The 19,906-nt window shown below is 40.3% G+C and overlaps 1 protein-coding gene across 1 annotated transcript in view; it reads right to left on the bottom strand.

The window, feature by feature from the left end:
• CSMD1 (CUB and Sushi multiple domains 1) overlaps positions 1 to 16,799 on the bottom strand; it is a 1,543,069-nt gene extending 1,526,270 nt beyond the window's left edge. Inside the window, exons 1-2 of the mRNA XM_029912248.1 lie at positions 16,706 to 16,799; positions 15,825 to 16,041 (exon numbers count right to left, since the gene is read on the bottom strand). Coding sequence (XP_029768108.1) covers positions 15,825 to 16,041; positions 16,706 to 16,799 — 311 coding nt within the window. The remainder of the gene's footprint in view (positions 1 to 15,824; positions 16,042 to 16,705) is intronic.
• Positions 16,800 to 19,906: the final 3,107 nt, after the last annotated feature.

Raw genomic sequence — 19,906 nt, 5'->3', positions numbered from 1 at the left:
TTCAGGCATGCCTTCATGATGATAAATATATTGGACCAAATCCTGAGGTCCTCATCCAGTTTTCACTCAAACAAGTCTGGGTGAGAAAATAATTAAAGATTTTAGCATTTCACCCATTGCGAGAATATACTGGAAATCATAAAATGCCAAAACCAGAGGACCTCACTGACATCAATGGGAACTTTCTTGAGTAAGCAACTGAGTACGGTCCTTCAGATTTGAGCTAAATATTGAAGGGCTATCCAATTTGGACTAGATTATTTTCAAAAGTGCTTTTTAAATGGGGAATTGATCATTTGTGAAATATGCCAATTTAGCAGAGAAGGAGAATCTGCATCCTCTATTTAGCCACAGAAAAATAGAGGACAGGCCATGAGAATGCACAATTCCAAACACCGTCCCATCAAGTTGCTTCATCACCATGGCAATATATCTTCATTATGCTTCAATGGCCACTCAGTCCTGGACTAGTTGGCTGAGGCTGCCAGTGACAATGCCAATCAGTGCCAATTATGATGGTGGTTCTTGTATCAGAAAATGGGCTGAGATCATCAATTAATTTCACACAGACAATCAAATGTCCAACAGATGTAAATGTATTATTGCTATTTGGTCAAATTTGAATCCATCAGAAATATACTCAGTGACAACATCCTATAAAGGACTGTGTATTTTAATGTTAAAACATCAGTTCTTCTATTTGGTTGACTGAAAAATGGCACTTTTCACCAATTTAAGTCAGCCTTCTGTACAATGGATTACATGGGCTAGATAAAGAGGTACCAGTTAAATAGATAATTATCACGGTTATTTAGTATCACTATGAAAATAGAGTAAGACGTTTGTTAATCTTATCACAAGTGGCCAGTCTCCAACATCTATATTGGCATCAAGTTGCACCTTACTGTGTCAAACTATTTGGTAAAGTGAGAAAATCTGGCCCAAAGAAAATATGGGCTTAGAAAAATATTTTATACACCATTTTTAACAACAGGACTCAAGTTCTGCTTTATGCCACATATAAACAAAATGGAAAGTAAATGGCAGTCAATGATATTAAGTTGAGAGAGTGAAACTGTACAGAAAATGACTATATGACTACAGAAAGAAACATACCCCTGAAGGATCAGTCTTTAACCCCACAAATATGAAGTACATGAGCTATATTCACAATGTAACAAATTTCTTTGCTTATTTTACTGGTAAAGATTGTGCACAGCATGCTATGCTAAATCCAGCCTGGTTTTTATATATTTCAAATGTAAATACATTGGTGACATGTGTAATATAAAGTTTTCTTCAAGACAGTTATTTTGTTTTTAGAAAATTCTATTCTTTTCATAATCTGGTTCTGTAGCTGCTTTTCTGTATTAGAAATATAATGATTTACAGTATAGCAAATTGTTTTCAGTTTTTAAAACTACAGTTTTTCTCTTTAGCTCCTGTGACTTCTAAGCCTGTAGATGATTCAGTACTGACATGATTTCTTTCTAGCAACTTGAAATAAATCCTGTCTCCTATCTCTCATAAGAATACTATTTCTAGCACTTACTGCTGTAGCATGCTTAAATCTCAAATGCAAAGGCTCCCGAGACTTTTAGGGTGAAATTCAACCTTCACCACACAAAATTCAAGTAAAGAGACTTTGCTGAGGAACCTGAGGACTGGAATGCAACCACCAAACTGTAGACAGACTGAGGGTAGGGCGGGGCAGGCTGACCCTTATACAGGAATTGTCACTATAGCCACTCTGCTCGCCCACCTGGATTTTCTGGGTCCCTTGGATCCCCAGCGCCTGCCCAGTTCATTCAAAATGGGGCTGTTATTTAGAGATGACCATGAGTCTTTTTCCAAGCAATGCTGGAACTACAGATGCCCCACTGCAGAAGTTTCATCTTCTCACTGTCGCCCCCACCCTCTATAATCCCATCAAAGCTCTTAAAGGTAGGTAACCTTAGCAGGGCTCTATCTCTTTAAATATAAAGGGATTTTGCAGTAAATACTCTTCCAGATTAATAAGAAATAATTATAGCAAAGCAACAGCTCTGCTAAGGTTAAGATGTACTCTTTTTAGAATCTGCCATTTTAATTAAACAATTGTATCACTGACACAGTTAGGGATATTTTTAAGGAGTGTTTGTTGGGTCTGGTGTCTGTATTCATATAATTGTTTATATGTGTTTTAATGCCACATTAATTATTTGTATGGCCAAGATAACATGATATTTATTAGGTCCTCTTATCATAGTTAAGTTTCTAATTGTGTAAATATTGGAACAAGTCCAACCCCTGGGGTTTCCTCTGAGCTCCATAAGTGGCCATGAGTTGGGGAGGGTTGGAAGCCTGTGAAAAACCCTGAAATATGTATTCATTGCTTTTACCTGTGTACTAAAATATAAGTATTATACAAAAAAAAAAAACAATTAAGAGGACCTTCACAAGGCCTGTGAATCACTTAAATCCCACTTAAGCCCTATTTTGAGATCTTAAGTGGTGCACAGATGTGAACTGCACTCATTGACATGCGTGTGCGCGCACACACACACACACACACACACAGCTTTTTACTAAGAAGGTTTATAAAAAGAAATCAACTAGTTGAGAAGTATGGATGGCAAAGTGGTCTCAAACACTATGAAAATGATAAACAAGTTATCCTCTAGAGCAATGGGTCCAAATTCCATACCAGATAGCAGGTTTAATTAGAGGGTAAAATAATTTGAGATCGACCACACGCAAAGCCACACAAAACTAACTATTGAAAATACCTTGATCATGGAAAATTGCAGTTTAAGGTTTTCGAAGTCACCTCAGAAACTCGGAGTAAAGATACTTGGATTTAGATATCGAACTTGCTTAGGTACCTATCAAAATCTCAGCAGCACTATTCACAAAAACATTGATATTTGGATTATTCAGAGAAGAAATACACATAGTAAATGCAAGTGAAGAGTATGTGTCTGTAGTGCACTTAGGGATGTATGGGTATATTTTATAGCTTAGGGTGATTTTAAAGAGGCATAGCAAGCCACTTGGGTCAGACTCCCACATGGGCCTGGGCTCCCTTGGGAAACAATGAGTACTTTCAACTTTTACTGAAAGCTACTCAAGCTAGTTCAATTCAGTGAGTCTGAATTTTACATATATGGAAGTATGATTAAAAGATCTGAATTAATTGGTTCATAATAAAGAACCCTGGGCATGTTTGTTGATGTTCTTCTACAGCCTGTATATGAATAAGATTCTTCTTATTCATTGACAGTCAAAAAATCACATTGCTTCAATTTATCACTACAAAATGTGTCTCTTAGGAAATTGTCACATTAAAATGCTCTGTGTATCATTATTGATCTGTCTGCAGGTAGTCATTAGATTTGTTAGTTTAGAATAATGCATTTTATAGATCTTTCTTGAGTTAGAAGCTTAATAATATTAGAAAATAATAGCTATAATTATTTAGTCCTTGAGAAGCTTATAGGGAAATTTCATAGTTATAATACAAATATAATAAATGAGTACATGTAACAAGGAGGGGCTTGTCCTACGCCACAGGCCAAGTATGTGGTGCCCACCCAGTCTCTTTCAAGCAGGTTTATTCTCTTTCACAAGTAAACAAACAGAAAACAGTCATTTAACTCTGCTCTCAGGGTCATCAGCACACTGATCCTGGCAACTTCCAATTTCTAGTCAGCTCCCTTCTTGAGCACCTGGCTGCTTGTTATAAGAGCTCAACAGAGGAGCTCCACTCCACTGTGGTTTCCCTTCCCCAGGCAAAGCCTGGCCCAAATAATCTCACCCCAAACCTGGCCTCTAGCATCCTTTTTATAATCGCAGGTGTAGCCCAGTCCATTTAATTGGCTGCATTGGGCTTACCTGCTCTGACACAGGGGAGCTGGGCCCAGTCTGCTTGCAGGCACCAGCTGCCCAGTGACATCTCTCTCCCCTTTTAGGGGAATAAATAGTGGGTTTTTTTTTTCCCCAAAGACATAATTTATAGCACTTCAGGTCTCCAAAATTTCCCCAAAGCAACCAAAATATTCTCCTTAGTTGCTTAGCATAAAAAACCCCATGCAGCATTTCACATAAATACTGCCCCATCACTGAGGGTTTTTTTTCAGTCCCATGACTCCTAACACGGTCCCTAATGCAAAACCCTTAGTCCCAGTTTCCCAAAGTCTTATACAATGGGGTTACGGTCATGCATCTAGCCTCAGCTGGCACAGTCAACATACAGTCTAACCTTCTACACCTAGACGTTGAGTTTCCTACCTACATAGGCTTTTCAATCTCTGCACATAGTTTATACTTTAGTCTCAAATTCATGGAAAGTGAAGAGTAGGTGTTCTCCTTCCTCCTCAGTGAGATGAAGATCTGTCATGAGTTGTTCTCTCTTGTGCTTGAGGTTCTGTAACTCACATTCTGGTGCTTCCAATCACTTTGTAAGCTCCCCGGTCTGAAGGGTGGGAGCTATAAGACTGGTACTCGCTATATCCTGCCCTATACCAGAGCCTTATGTCCATGGCAGACCCCTCATGTTGGCCTCTATTTGTTGGTATGATCCCATCTGAATCCCCACGCTAACTTGTATAATGGGGAATTTAGTTGGGTCCCCACAGGTTTGAGACTCAATTTGGGTCTCACAGTACCCTGCTGAGACTGGGACTCTGTCTTGTCTCCCACAGTAGCTGGCTTACTTTGAGACTCAGTTTCAGTCTCTGATGGCTTCCATTCCATGGTACTTTTCCCTATTTGGGTCTGAGCCAATTCTTTTGGCAGGATCAAGCATTGTTGCTTCTCTTTCTCAATCTCCACCCAAACCCAGGCTAACTCTTCTTCTAAAGCCAGTAGGTGTTTGATAATCCCTCCCTCCTCATGAGCTGCTTACATCATCCAATTCTTCTTGATACTTGCTAAGATGATCTCTTAGTCCTTGGAGATAGTCATGATCTCCCTCTCAGCCTCCCTTTGCCATCTTTACTATGACCCCTACCCTTCTTACTTCCTTTTCTAGTCAACCCCTAGCCTCCTTAGTTCTGGGTTGTTCTAGTCTCTGCTTTATGAGGGTTGAGAAACCTACCCAGTGACTCCTAGGAACTGTTGGCCAAGGCAGATTCTTGATTACCTTGATACGTAGTCGAGCTCTCTGACCCTGAACCTCCAGGTCAACTTTGGCTCTGGGGTAGACGTGGATCTCTCCATGGATACATGAGACCTGTATTGGGAGATGCTGGTCTGTTATTTATCCTTGTCCAATCTTCCCTGTCAAGAGTGCACACATAACCCTAGTCTACATGTCCCTTATCCACTCTTCTTCCCAATCTACTGGTACTAACCACAGCCTGCCCCCCTGAATTCTGAGTGGACCCCCACCACCTGGTCCTGCTGTAGTAACAGCCTATGTAGTGACATTCCATAATCAGACAACTCTATTTAATGTGCATGGCCTGGCCACACTGGAAGCATGTGATGGGGCCACTTGGTCCATCCCATCCAAGTGTTTCTGCTAAACTGTGGAGCTACATGGCCCCTTGTAGTTCCTGTGTCCCCCCCCAGGTTTTGGCCTCTCATTGTCTTTTCCCCTTGACAGCTTCCCTGGGACATCCCTTGTTCAGCCCTCAGGAGTTGGTCATATTGCCCTGGTTGCTCTTCTCCTTCAGCCTCAAAAAAGGCTTCAGTTTGCTTCACAGCTTCCCTACCTGAGATCAGCTGAAACCGCATTGCCCAGCTCTGTACTCCCACAGGTAGAATCTTTAGGAATTATTCCAAGATAATCTGGCCCATAACCTTCTCTATTGAGCTGGTCTCAGGGCAGAGCCACTGCATTGCAAGATCTCAGTTTCTGGGCTGTTATGCCCCTGGAGGAAACAGTTCCACCTGAAACCAGTGTCTGTATGCCCGAGGAGTCAGCCCTAATCAGTCTGAAATAGCTACCTTCATTACTGGATAGGAGTTTTCCTGGTCATTGCTTACCACTCAGTAAGCTCCCTGTGCATCACTGGTAAGGAACGGTGCTATTCAGGTCACCCATGTCAAATCCTCCTAGGTCACTCTCTTTGCCACCCTCTCTAACACAGGGAGAAAGGCCTAGCGATCATTTTCTGGTCCAAACTTCTCCAGGCGCAGGGCCAGCCAACCAAGGGTTCCATCACTGATTGTGTTGCCTGGTGCTCCTTGGACCAATCATTTCTGCAGCCACTCCTGCTGTTGGAAGTGGATTTCTTGACACCTCTGTTGATGCTGCAAACTGGGCTTCCTGCTGCTTCTCTTGATTCTCCATTAATTGAATAAGTAAGGCCTGAGTCTGCTGTCGCTACTTTCGTGGCCAGTATATTGAAGCCCTCTGCTGCTGCCGCTTTGTCTCAAACAAGAGATCATTTCCTATTCCATGGGCAGGCCAGATCCCAGTTCTGGTACCACATGCAACTGGGAGGGGCTTCTCCTCCCCCCACTCACCCAGACTATTGGCCAACTATGTAGTGCTGCTCCACATTTCTTTCAAGTAGGTTTTTTCTCTTCCACATGAAAGTAAATAAACAGAAAACAGTCTTTTAACTCACTCTTTGGTCTCAGGCTTCCTAGTGCCCCTCCCAGGGTCACCTTGCAACTTCCAAGTTCTAGTCAGGTCATCCTCCTTCCTGAAGTAGTAGTCCCAGGGCTGCCTCCCTGAGTACCTACATTTAATATTTTTATTAGTTCATTTATGGCTTTATGACAAAAGTGGTTTTGCTTGTAGTATCTGATTCAGGGTGGATAGCTCCTGTTTCAGCCATGAAGCGGCATGATCTGCCTAAGAATGAAAATGAGCAGTCCCCTGCCAGCTAGTATATATCTCTTAACTGGGGATGCATGTCACCCATTATCAAAGTTCTCTCAGCAGTGTTTTCTGAGACATATTTTTGCATTGGCCAAAAAGCTCTTCTACTACATAAGTGGCCAGCACAACTCCACTTCCACCTCCACAACCCTGTATCCATTACTCTGTCAACACACTTGAATGGTAAATGTCAATTAGATTTGTGTCTATTTTTACTGTGAATGGTCAGGGCACACCATAACATTCTTGCTAAGCCAGAAAAGTTCTTCACTTTAAAAAATAACAAAACAATAAAAATAAAAGCCAGCCACCATGATTTCAGTGTGCTACCACTGGTGTGTCATTAACATAAATATACAATACTAACTTGCAATAATCACCTCACTTGTAACCAGCGGTGTATTATCGCCTAGGCCAACAAGGCCTAGGCCTAGGCCGGCAAATTTGCTCTTGCCCCCTCCCCAACCCCGCCCCTTCCCCAAATCCCCGGCCCGCCTCTTCCCCCAGGCGCGCCGCGCTGGGAGGAAGGGAGAAGCGAGTTGCAGCGCGCTCGGAGGAGGCGGAGCAGAGGTGAGCTAGGGCCCACGGGCGTGGGGAGTAACGAGGGGCCGGGAACCGCTCCCTGGCCTGCCCCAGCTCACCTCTGCTCCACCACCGCCGCCATCCCCCGAGCGCGCCGCAACTCCCCTTCTCCCCCCTCCCTCCCAGGCTTGCCGCGCGAAAGCGCTGGGAGGGAGGGAGGGAGAAGCAAGTAGCGGTGCATTTGGGGGATAGCGGAGGTGAGCTGAGGCCGGCAGGCATGGGGAGTAACTCTTGGGGGGGGGCAGGGAACCACTCCCTGCCCCAGGTCACCCCTGCTCCACTGCCGCCATCCCCCGAGCGCGCCACAACTCCCCTTCTCCCCCCTCCCTCCCCGGCTTGCCGCGGGGCAGCGGAGGTGAGCTGGGGGCGGGGGGAGAGGACGGCAATTTTTTGACAGCCTAGGGGCAGCAAATTTGTTAATCCGCCCCTGCTTGTAACCCCTCTGCTACTGGGGGATTGCAACCTCCCTTGCAGAAGAAATTTCAGGCCCAGACTTGCAGACCTTACTCATACAATACTCCTATTGAAAGAAATGAGAATTTCTGTAGTCCTTGTTTATGCAGATCTGGTTTGTAGTGACCTTGGTGGCTAAAATAATCCGTATTGATATAACCAGAGTTTATTTCCTCTTATTTAAAAGAACTTTTAATAATACAAAAGTCTAAGTGTATGATTATCTAATCAGAAATTACTATCCATAAACATCAATTTTTCAAACAATAAATCATTGTTTGTAATCTCAGGGTTTGTCTACAGGGTGGGGTAAAGCACCCTGAGGGACAGTGATTTCTAAAGTGCTAATGTGCTGCTCATTAATTTCTCCATGTCGATTCTGCTAGTGTGCTTTAAACGTACTACTGTACACTGTAAATTAAATGAAGATATCAGAAATCAGTGACAAAGTTTCCACACAATCCCACAGATTTTGGATTTCCGCTAGCAGCATGAATTCTGAAATAATTGTTTGTTTGAGCAGAAGACTTTGATCCATAGCCTTTGCCAGTATTGCATATGGTAGAACATAGAATAAAACATTCAGGAAAAAAGTAATCAAGATTATGCTGACTTTAACATCCACACTTACAAAAAGCTTTAAGCAACTGATACAGCATTTTGCATTATAATTGCATACACCGTTTTGATTTATCAAAAAGTAATTTTAAAATATACTGCATTGCTTTTCAAAGAAATAATAATTCTCTTCATGTGAAGTAGGTTTACATTTTTTATTCACTTACAATTCAAAGAATACTCCAGTTTTCTTTGGGAGGGATGGAGTAGTTATATTCTTTCATCACTGATTATTCTTTAATTTCAGCTTTAGACATGTAGACATAACTTTTTTTGTTAGAATACTTTCTTAGTGAGCAGAAGAACTATTTTCTTTCACATTTAATATAATTTATGTTAAATCTTCTTAGTATGTAAGTTTGCTAAAAAATTAGCAAGCTCAGGACTTCAAATTAATAAAACACGTTGTCTCATTCACTTGAGGTGAAACTGTTGCAATTTACAGGACTGAACATCTTATCTCTATGCATATGAGTAGCCGCTCCAGATAGCATCAGGGGTACTACAGATCTGTCTCATCTTACGCGGGGGTTCCGTTCTGCGATTAGCGCGTAAAGCGAAAACCGCATATAGCCAAAACCTCATTGAGTTCAATGGCGGACGAAATCGCCCGCACTACAGATATAGTATTAAAACTGTTGTTTTTCTCTTTTTTTTGTTTTGTTTTTGTTTTTGCTGACCGCGTAAAGTTGAAATCGCACATGTTAAATGCGCGTAAGATGCGACAGACCTGTATATTCCCTTTCCACTGGCTGGCGGGCTCTACCAGCTGGTGTTGAGTAGGTGTGGTCATGGTTCAATTTTCTCCCACTGCTTTTCCAGAAGCAAACACTGGCAGCAGAATTAATCCTACTATATTTGTGCTTGCTAAACTAAAGGATTTCTATTGTGTGCCAGTCTTAGGCAAGGAATGAAAGAGCCCCTTATTTTGTCTTCCTAACTTTTGAACGCTTGGAGAAAGCAGTCTGATTTTATCTTTCCCCTTTTACATAATGGTTGCCTGTAACATCCCATTCTCCTATTTGTATAGCCACTGATTACTATACTAGGTTGTAGAAGTATTCTGTATTAATAGTAAATTCACAGTTTTCTAGAGATGTACAACATATTCAAAAATCTGAACAAAATTACTCAAAATACTGCTTTTCCTGATTTGAATTTGGGTTGTGCAAACTCATCTGCAGTGGAAAGATAAAAAATTTGCATTCAAAATTCCAAGTAGCAAAAAAGTTGAACATCACACAGTTCTACCTCTCACAGGCTTTTCCCAGCAACTAACTCATTGGAAAGAGAGAGCAAGTCACTAGTCTCATCATCATTAATTTCTTTCCTCAACCTCAAAGAGAACAAAGATAAAAATGCTTTTCCAAAACACTTGTGAAGAGAACTCAAACTGTGGAAAAGGTTGGACATCTCACAAGTCTGAGCTTATGAAATAAAAGACAGTAGCTTAATAACCCCCAGAGGCCCAAACCTTAACTTCAGAGATATTTTTACCTGCATAAACAGACAGCAGGATTAGGCCTCAGCCGCAATATGAAAGAAATGAAGTACAGAAGCACATCAAGAGACTTTTTTTTTCCTGCTGGAGACAGGAAAAATGAATTAACAAAGGCAAATGAAGCATGTGTCCACAGGCAAGAAGATTTGTTTCTTCTTCCTCTACAGGAAGAAAGGTTGAGCCCTATCATCTCCAAATGATTCCAGAAAACAGTGCAGAACAACGTACTAAGTTCTAGTGTATGCTTCATTTATGTTGGTTAGAAAATTATAGGAATCTGTTTATTATAAGCTTACTGAATTTTTATGACTAGTCTGTTGAACCAAAAATATCTATTTTAAGTAAACTGAATGATAACTGATAACAGCCAATATTGTATATGGACAGCAGTATACTTATTGTTGCTCAGCAACCAGCAGAAAGCATATCAGATAATAAAAGAGGAAAGATACAATACATCACAAACCCACATCTATATAATTACAAATGTAGGTTTAGGACCACATTTTCAAAAATGGGTCCAACAAGTGCACCCCAAATATCTGCCATATACTCACACACACAAAGGGTCATTTATGGATACAAACTAGATATTTACATATGAAAGAGTGTAGTGAGGTATGTAATTAACAACTTTGTATCAATTTATAACCAATTTGAGTTTCCCTGAACACCAACTAAAAATTATTAGTTTTTAGTGTATCTTTAAAAGATTGTGAGAGGTGCCCGGAGGATTGGATGGATTCTCTTTTGTTAAAAAGAGTAGTTACTTTTTAATAATAGCCATGTTACAAGATACATTGATTTAACAAAACCACAGCCATTTTGTGCACTTAGCCACCATTACCTGGAAGCCACCATTACCATGTAGTCAGGAATAACTTGAGCTTTGCATAAGCATATGAAATAGCTGCAGCTGCAGTTTTGCAGATAAGGATAGAAAGTAAAATTGGAAGAACCATGAGAATGAGTGGAAATGTGGATATTTGACCTTGGATCTGGGTGTTCGTGATTATGAGTTTTTGCTGATCTCATGACTAGGAGCTGCTTGCTGATGTTAGGAAAGTTGTTAGTTTGCAAGTTATGTGCTTTGTTTTGAGCAACCTATAAAAAGATAAGTCAGTGTGTGTAAATTGGAGATGTTTGGATAAGTTTTCTATGAACTCAGAGGCTGACATCCCACTCCCCAGCGGTTAAGTGGAAGGCTGCCCACCAGAAACCTGCTGCTGACCACTCAACACCATCTCAGACTTTGGGCAACTATATCTGGATTTCTCTAGACTATTATAGTATTTTAGAGGTGTGCCGTAGACCTAATAAAAAGGGGGGGGGGGGGGGGGGGGGGAGTGAAAACACTGAAATGTATGCCAATCATTTATCAGATAGAGAAGCTGTGTCCCCATCAATTTATTCCAAAAACTGCCTGGAGAGGGGAGAATAGAAGTTACCATACTTTCAGGTTCAGAAAACTCCAGGTAGCAACCACATTTAGTAATAGTTACCATACTATGATATCTGAAATATGGCAATATAACAACTGTGTTTATCTTAGACCATCCTGTGGTAACTTTTGGAGAAATGTTGACTTTGAAATGGGGTGAATTGCACACACTAATGAAATTATAACAGCATTATATGGTATGGGCACAGTTCACTACACTAACATAATTCGTAAGTTATAAGGTCTCCACAAACACACACTCTTACACACTAATAAAGGCCTCCATTCAGACAGTTCCATTATCCCTGTCTCTCTCTTTGTGAAACTTGCAAATATGAATCAAAGAAGTTATGGTGTAACCCAAGCTTACACTTAGAGCAACTGACATTTCACATTTTTCAGTTGCACAAGATAAGTAAATATTATAATAGGTCTTAAAATGACATTTGAACTGTAAAAATTGCTTAAGTGTCTGTTTTAAATTCTCTTGTTCATAGAAGATAATGTATCTGTCAGTGGTGCACTAGTTTTTAGGTCAATATTGTCAGTTCACATCTATTGGTGCCTTGGCCCTTCTTGGTAGCTGGAACTTATCCCACTCTCTATGTCTCTTCGGATACTTTTCTCTTTATTTCTATAAAAAAGCTACTTTCTACTACTACATACCACAGGTGCTGACTTTCCATTGTGCCGGGGGATGCTCAACCCCCGGCTTTGCCCTATGGCCCATCCCCACTCCAACCCTTTCCTCAAGGCCCCACCCCGGCCCCACCCCTTCTCACCTCCGCTCCACCCAGCCCCACCTCTTCCAGCCCCATTCTGCCCCCTCCCCTGAGCACACCATGTCCTCGCTCTTCCCCTCCCCCCAGCCTCCTGCACGTCACGAAACAGCTGATTGCGGTGGGCAGGAGGTGCGTGGAGGGAAGGGAAGGTGCTGATTGGCGGAGCCTGACAGTGGGCAGGAGGCGCTGGGGGAGGGGGGATGCTGATGATAGGGGGCTGCCGGTGGGTGCTCAGCACCCACCATTTTTTCCCTGTTGGTGCTCCAGCCCTGGAGTACCCATGGAGTCTGTGCCTATGCTACATAGGGTGTTCTAGCTATAGTGCAAAGAAATAGACTGCAAAAAATTTCCAGCTACCACATAAGTTATGATACTTTGAGCTACAAAGTACAACTATTTTTTAGTGTAGCATCAACAATAGAAAGTGAGTTATAAGTAATAACTTTCTTATTGGCTCAATGCACCACTGACTCATATCAATCCTCCACAAAAGTATCATACATTTGAATTCCAGTACTGCCTTAAGTGCTGTTAGTTAATTTGCATATAAGAAATGAACTTGTTTGCATATCAGAAATGAACAACTCTTCAAAAATATAAAATGCAAAGAAGTAACAATACATTTTAGTTTTTCCCCTAGATTAATTAGAATTTGGTTGCGTTTTGAAGAGTTCATCATAAATTGAAAATGAAATACTGATGCTTTGCTAGAAGGAGTTTTTTCAATAGTATAGAACAGACTCATGTGATATTATTATAACATGACATTATTGATCTGACTTTTTATACTAAGATTATACTATTCTACAATGAGGACTGAAAACACTGCTGTCACAGGTAGTACACCTCTACCCCGATATAATGCTGTCCTCGGGAGCCAAAAAATCTTACCGCATTATAGATGAAACCGTGTTATATCGAACGTGCTTTGATCCACTGGAGTGCACAGCCCCGCCCGCCCAGAGCGCTGCTCTACCGTGTTACATCCGAATTCATGTTATAGCGGGTTGCGTTATATCAGGGTAGAGGTGTATTCTGGACCACTCATTAATGCAGGGGAAATGACACTTCTAGCTCATAATGTGGAGATAGGCTTATAATAACCTATGTCTACATATAAATCATATAAATTACATATGGGTATCTTATGTCAGATCAGAATTTTTCCCTATATCCTTTTAAATAAACATTTTTAGGAAATGTGATATTGTAAGAATCACATTCACAGATATAAACATTACAGCTACTTATTCTCTCTGCTTTTTCCACAGCGTACATCAACATGGTACATCACTACATTATCCCGAAACATTTTTCAACTGGCTTCTTCTTTTTTAAAGCAAACAGTCACTATTATAAACTCAGTATTTATCAACAGGATTGTGCTTTGCTATCAGTTTACAAAATTATCCTTTAGGCCAGTGGTTCTTAACCAGGGGTACATGCACCCTTGGGCAGAGGTCTTCCGAGGAGTACATCAACTCATCTAGATATTTGCCTAGTTTTACAAGAGGCTACATAAAAAACTCTAGTCAAGTTAGTACAAAGAAAAATTTCATTGTCAGTTCAATATCTATATTCCAATTAATTTATTTTATACTTGTATGGTAAAAATGAGAAATTAAGCAGTTTCTCAGTAACAGGGCTGGCGCTTCCAGTAGGCGACCCTAGGCGGTCAACTAGGGCGGCAGGATTTGGGGGGGCGGCATTTTGCCGCCCTCTGCGGAAATTCGGTGGCGGGGGGTCCTTCCGCTCCCGGTCTTTGGCAGAAATTTGGCAGCGGGTCCTTTACTCACTCCGGGACCCGCTGCCGAAGTGCCCCGAAGACACGGAGCAGAAGGACCCCCGCTGCCGAAGACCCCAGGCCCCCTGAATGCTCAGGGGAGGAGCGCTGCTGCCTAAGGCAGCAAAAACCCTGGTGCCGCTCCTGCTCAGTAACAGCGGGCTGTGACACTTTTGTATTTTTATGTCTGATTTTGTAAGCAAGTAGTTTTTAAGTGAAGTGAAACTTGGGGGTACACAAGACAAAGCAGACTCCTGAAAGGGGTACAGTAATCTGGAAACATTGAGAGCCAGCGCTTTAGGCTGTTAGGCAACATGTTAAACTTGCTGAGTATGTAGTTTCAGTCCTACAACAACCAAAATTTGGGTATCAAAATGGATTTAATAAAGAAAATTATGTGAAAATTGGATGCTATTAAAATCCTTTGAGAAGGTTATATGTTTCCATATCTGTAACTGAGGAATGACTGTATGATGATTAATGTAGCTTAATTATCCAAAAGTCTACCATTGTATTTTCCATCTGGAAATGTATGCAAAAACATCAATAGCTATATTCTCAACGAAAGGTTCCAATTCTCTGTTACACCCTATCAGTAAAAAAGAACATTATAATTTGCCAATATCTACTAAACAATTTTCCATGAAATATGTAATTGTTATTTGTAACAAACATGAAGGGTACCCATGCATGTCTTCAGTACAGCAAAGGCAAATATAAATTAAAGTTACAATACATGGAACATGTCAACAGAGATCTGTTGCTCAAATCTTGCTTTCACCTTCAAAAACACTTTTGCAGATATTAATTAGTATATCATTATACCATACCAAATGCATTGACTAGTATCATCTCTATTTTATAACTAGATAAACTCAGGCGGAGAAAGGTCAACTGACTTTCTCAAGGTCAGAGGAAGAGTCAAATATCTGAGCCCTTGTTAAAATTCCGGGCCAAAATCCTGACTTCACGGAAGTGAGTGGCAAGACTCCTACTGATTTCAGCAAGGCCAGGATTGCACCTGAAGAGTTTATGTCTCTTACTCCTGTGCAGCCACACTGATCTCTGAAGAAGTTTCTTCTAACAGATACATACACCTTGGAGCAACCCCCCCCCCACATGCATTTTAGCTTATTAGTACTAAAGTATTTGACAGAAAAAGAAACATTATTCCCTTGGTATAAGGTAACACAAGTATTAAAAATAAAAACTAGGTATATTGAAGAATGCATACCCCATATGTGACACGCAAGGATTGCTAGCAGTGCAATACCTTCACCATCTCTCCTGCTCTAAACTTTTTTGGACTGAATCAACAATCAGACAATCTGAACATTCTCTTTGTCAAAACTGTTAATGGTATTGCACTCATATCTCTCATATTCCTTTTTTTTTTTTATTTTAATTTAGCTCTGAGATACAAGAAATAAAAACAAACAAACAAAAACGGATATTGACTTGAAATTGTTTTTAGCTCTTGAGAAATCATGTATCTGAAGAGAATATGGAAAGAGCACTACAAAACAGCAATTGTAGCAAAGTTAGTTTTTAAGTGCTGGATCCTACACATTTGGAGGAAAATGTATAGTCTAGCAAAATCCTGCAACTATTGTGTTTTTTACACAAATTGTCATCACACTGATCTGAAACTTCGGTTAGTTTCTTTAGCTAGTACGACTTATTTTTTCCCCAAGTGGGATGCGTTAGGAACAATAACAGGAAGGCATAAGAAAGCAGGTCCTCACAACACACTTCATCCAACACTGAAACATCAATGGAGTTTAGCTGTAAATATGATGTCAGAATATGGATTCCTTCTATACAACACATAAAAAAAGAGTGTACTTTACCTCACTTTTAAATTGCCTTGTTGTGGCTGTCCATCATAAATTGACAAAATATCAAAATCTTCCTCGAGGGCAAAAGTGTGAAATGACAGTTGTATCCGGTTACGTTCGCCTGTGATAATGATCCATGTGCAGTTGGCATAATTTGGATAACCATGAGGAAATCCAGGACTTTCTATTGTACCATTTGGTCCCTGTACTAAACCTCCACAATTCTGACCTGGAAAAGAAGAAATGAAATTATGTCATTTTTTGTAATACTTTTCTGCTGCTTTTTACCCCATTTGTTTTTAACCAATACCTGAACTTAATTTTTTGACAAATAATCTTTTGTATGTTCACACAACAATCTTCTCCTTGGGCCCAATTTTCAAATGCCATCACTGGGCATTCTGAGGCACCTATAACCTTGCAGTCAATCATTAATGCAGTTATTAAGTATCAAATTGAGCACCTAATGCAAAGTTTAGTCAGCTAATGTAAGTACCAAAGTTCGAACAATAAATTACATTGTTTTATAGTGTTTATTTAAAGCTATAAACTTAACAGAGTTTGTGTTACTCTGAAACACATTTTAACACTGAAAGCTAAAATATAGGCACATTTTCTGAATTACTTGCACTGAATACTAAGAGTCCTACATTTATATGGTAAATCATTATATAGTACATATTCTGTAATTTATGCAATCAGCAAAGAAAGAGTTAATTTTGTCAGATTTCAAAAATTAATATGAAGGTTCTGCTTATCATGCCCTTACTTCTAATTTTATGCCTCCCGCAGAACTTTATGAGGATACAGCAACTCATTCACACGAAGTCCTCAGCAAATAGACTTAACTCACTTCTGCTAACAGTGTAGCTGGTTTCCTTAATCCTACATACCGTAGAGATACTGAAGCTCGGAATTACTGTGAAGCTTAGAATTAAATTGCCTTATGATTAATGAAATATTTGTTTGGGAAAAATTTGAGGACATGTTGTATACTACAGTGCTTAGATTCTTATGTGTAGCTCAAGCATTGTAAAAACAAATATAATCCCAGCATTTATTGTTACACCTAAAACAGAAAATTATTTTAGACTACCGTTTTATTTTTAACTTCACACTAGTAGGTCTCAGAGTATAAATCTTTAAAAAAAATGCTGTCTAATGCTTGTGGGAGGTTTCTAAATCTTAATAAAAGGATTTAATAAAAAGGATTTGCAGGTTAAAACTAAGGAACTAAGAAGTAATCATTTTCTACTAAATTTTAAATCTAGCAATAATTCTAATGATTAGATATTAAAGGTCTGGGGATTCAATAGGTCATTAAAAGTAAAAGCTTTTCTAATATATTCACTAATTGTTTCATATGAAGCCAATACAGACATTAGTACACATTTGTGAACAGTGAATGCATTAAATTACAAAACACAGCATGTTTCAGTTATACACTGTTTAATTGAATTTTCAAATGTTCTCATAGAACCTCTGGCAATCCATTGTCTTCCTTCCCCAACAACCATAGGGGAAAGAACACCAGCAGGGAATTTCTTTGGTGTGCAGGAACTCCCTCCTCACAGAAAGCCAGTACAGCCAGGTTCTGTGAGAGCCTCCCCACTCCACCTGAACACAGAAGGGATACCAGAGGGTGGAGCAAAGCTACTGAAAGCAACCTGGCAACTGACCTAAGACCCATCTGGGCCACAGCTGCCCCTTAGAATTACAGCTCTGTAACTGGCATGGAGAAGAATCTAGCCTACTATGTTAATTAAATTTGCAGATGCTGCAAAAGTGGGAGAAATAACACTAAGGAACTTAAAGAGGCTACCAATATGAGCAAAGCAAGGACAAAACACAATCCAAGAATGCAAGGTAGAAAGGGGGCAGTAGGTAGATCGAGAGTGCATATTTATAAGGAAGCTCGATTTCAATTTCATTCTCAGCTAATGACTATTTTCATGCTATTTTAGTCTCCCCTGCAGCGTAATTGCAAAGCTGAACATCTGAGGTCTCGTTAATGTAGACTCAAGTTACCCTGCAATCTCTCTCTTGCTTCTCAGTTTTTACACCATGTGCTTAAAATGAGTAACACACCAAACCTATGATGTACAGGATCAAGCCTCAAAAACTATTGAAACAGGATTAAGGAGATAAGGTGAAAATAAACGTTCTTTAGTGTGATGAGTGAGGCTGTGTAGTTACTTCCCCAAGGATTTTCTTTTTGTTTTATTTTCTGTCCCCTAGCGTGAGACTCAACCTTATCTCGCCTCATTGTCTGCAGCCTCTTCTTTCACCAGTTTGATTTTGCTTTTCTGTGTGTTTATTACCCTTCCAATTTTTATATTGTCCATAAACATGATCACTATTCAATCTGTATCAAAGAAGCACCTGACAAAGGGAACCTTGTGAAGAGAACCATAAAGGGGCCAGTACCAAGAGGTGCTTGGGTTCATTTGCTTTTATTTGCATATATTATATATTTTTTAATTTGTTCAAAAAAAGAACCCTGTAGAAATCATAATCCTTGGCTACAACTATCAACAACATCAATGACTGAAGATTGAGAGATATTTAGAGAAGCTGTTCCATTGACCACCAGAAGTGTTTTCATAGATTCAATGACTGGAAGAGACCTCGAGAGGTCATCGAGTCCTGTCCCCATGGCAGGACCAAATACTTTCACTCTAGACCATCCCTGATAGACATTTATCTAACCTACTCTTAAATATCTCCAGAGATGGAGATTCCACAACCTCCCTAGGCAATTTATTCCAGTATTTAACCACCCTGACAGTTAGGAACTTTTTCCTAATGTCCAACCTAAACCTCCCTTGCTGCAGTTTAAGCCCATTGCTTCTTGTTCTATCCTTAGAGGCTAAGGTGAACAAATTTTCTCCCTCCTCCTTATGATACCCTTTTAGATACCTGAAAACTGCTATCATGTCCCCTCTCAGTCTTCTCTTTTCCAAACTAAACAAACCCAATTCTTTCAGCCTTCCTTCATAGGTCATGTTCTCAAGACCTTTAATCATTCTTGTTGCTCTTCTCTGGACCCTCTCCAATTTCTCCACATCTTTCTTGAAATGCAGTGCCCAGAACGGGACACAATACTCCAGTTGAGGCCTAACTAGCGCAGAGTAGAGCAGAAGAATGACTTCTCGTGTCTTGCTCATAACACACCTGTTCCACACACAACATCCCAGAATCATGTTTGCTTTTTTTGCAACAGCATCACACTGTTGACTCTTATTTAGCTTGTGGTCCACTATAACCCCTAGATCCCTTTCTGCCGTACTCCTTCCTAGACAGTCTCTTCCCATTCTGTATGTGTGAAACTGATTGTTCCTTCCTAAGTGGAGCACTTTGTATTTGTCTTTGTTAAACTTCATCCGGTTTACCTCAGACCATTTCTCCTATTTGTCCAGATCATTTTGAATTATGACCCTATCCTCCAAAGCAGTTGCAATCCCTCCCAGTTTGGTATCATCTGCAAACTTAATAAGCATACTTTCTATGCCAATATCTAAGTCGTTGATGAAGATATTGAACAGAGCCGGTCCCAAAACAGACCCCTGCGGAACCCCACTCGTTATACCTTTCCAGCAGGATTGGGAACCATTAATAACTACTCTCTGAGTACGGTTATCCAGCCAGTTATGCACCCACCTTATAGTAGCCCCATCTAAGTTGTATTTGCCTAGTTTATTGATAAGCATATCATGCGAGACCATATCAAATGCCTTACTAAAGTCTAGGTATACCACATCCACAGCTTCTCCCTTATCCACAAGACTCGTTATCCTATCAAAGACAGCTATCAGATTGGTTTGACATGATTTGTTCTTTACAAATCCATGCTGGCTATTCCCTATCACCTTACCACCTTCCAAGTGTTTGCAGATGATTTCCTTAATTACTTGCTCCATTATCTTCCCTGGCACAGAAGTTAAACTAACTGGTCTGTAGTTTCCTGGGTTGTTTTTATTTCCCTTTTTATAGATGGGCACTATATTTGCCCTTTTCCAGTCTTCTGGAATCTCTCCCATCTCCCATGATTTTCCAAAGATAATAGCTAGAGGCTCAGATACCTCCTCTATTGG

The sequence above is a fragment of the Terrapene carolina genome, unplaced genomic scaffold (genome assembly GCF_002925995.2).
Source record: "Terrapene carolina triunguis isolate 2854851 unplaced genomic scaffold, T_m_triunguis-2.0 Scaffold42, whole genome shotgun sequence".
Classification (NCBI taxonomy): Eukaryota; Metazoa; Chordata; order Testudines; family Emydidae; genus Terrapene; species Terrapene triunguis.
This window is presented reverse-complemented; position numbering and strand designations above follow the sequence as displayed.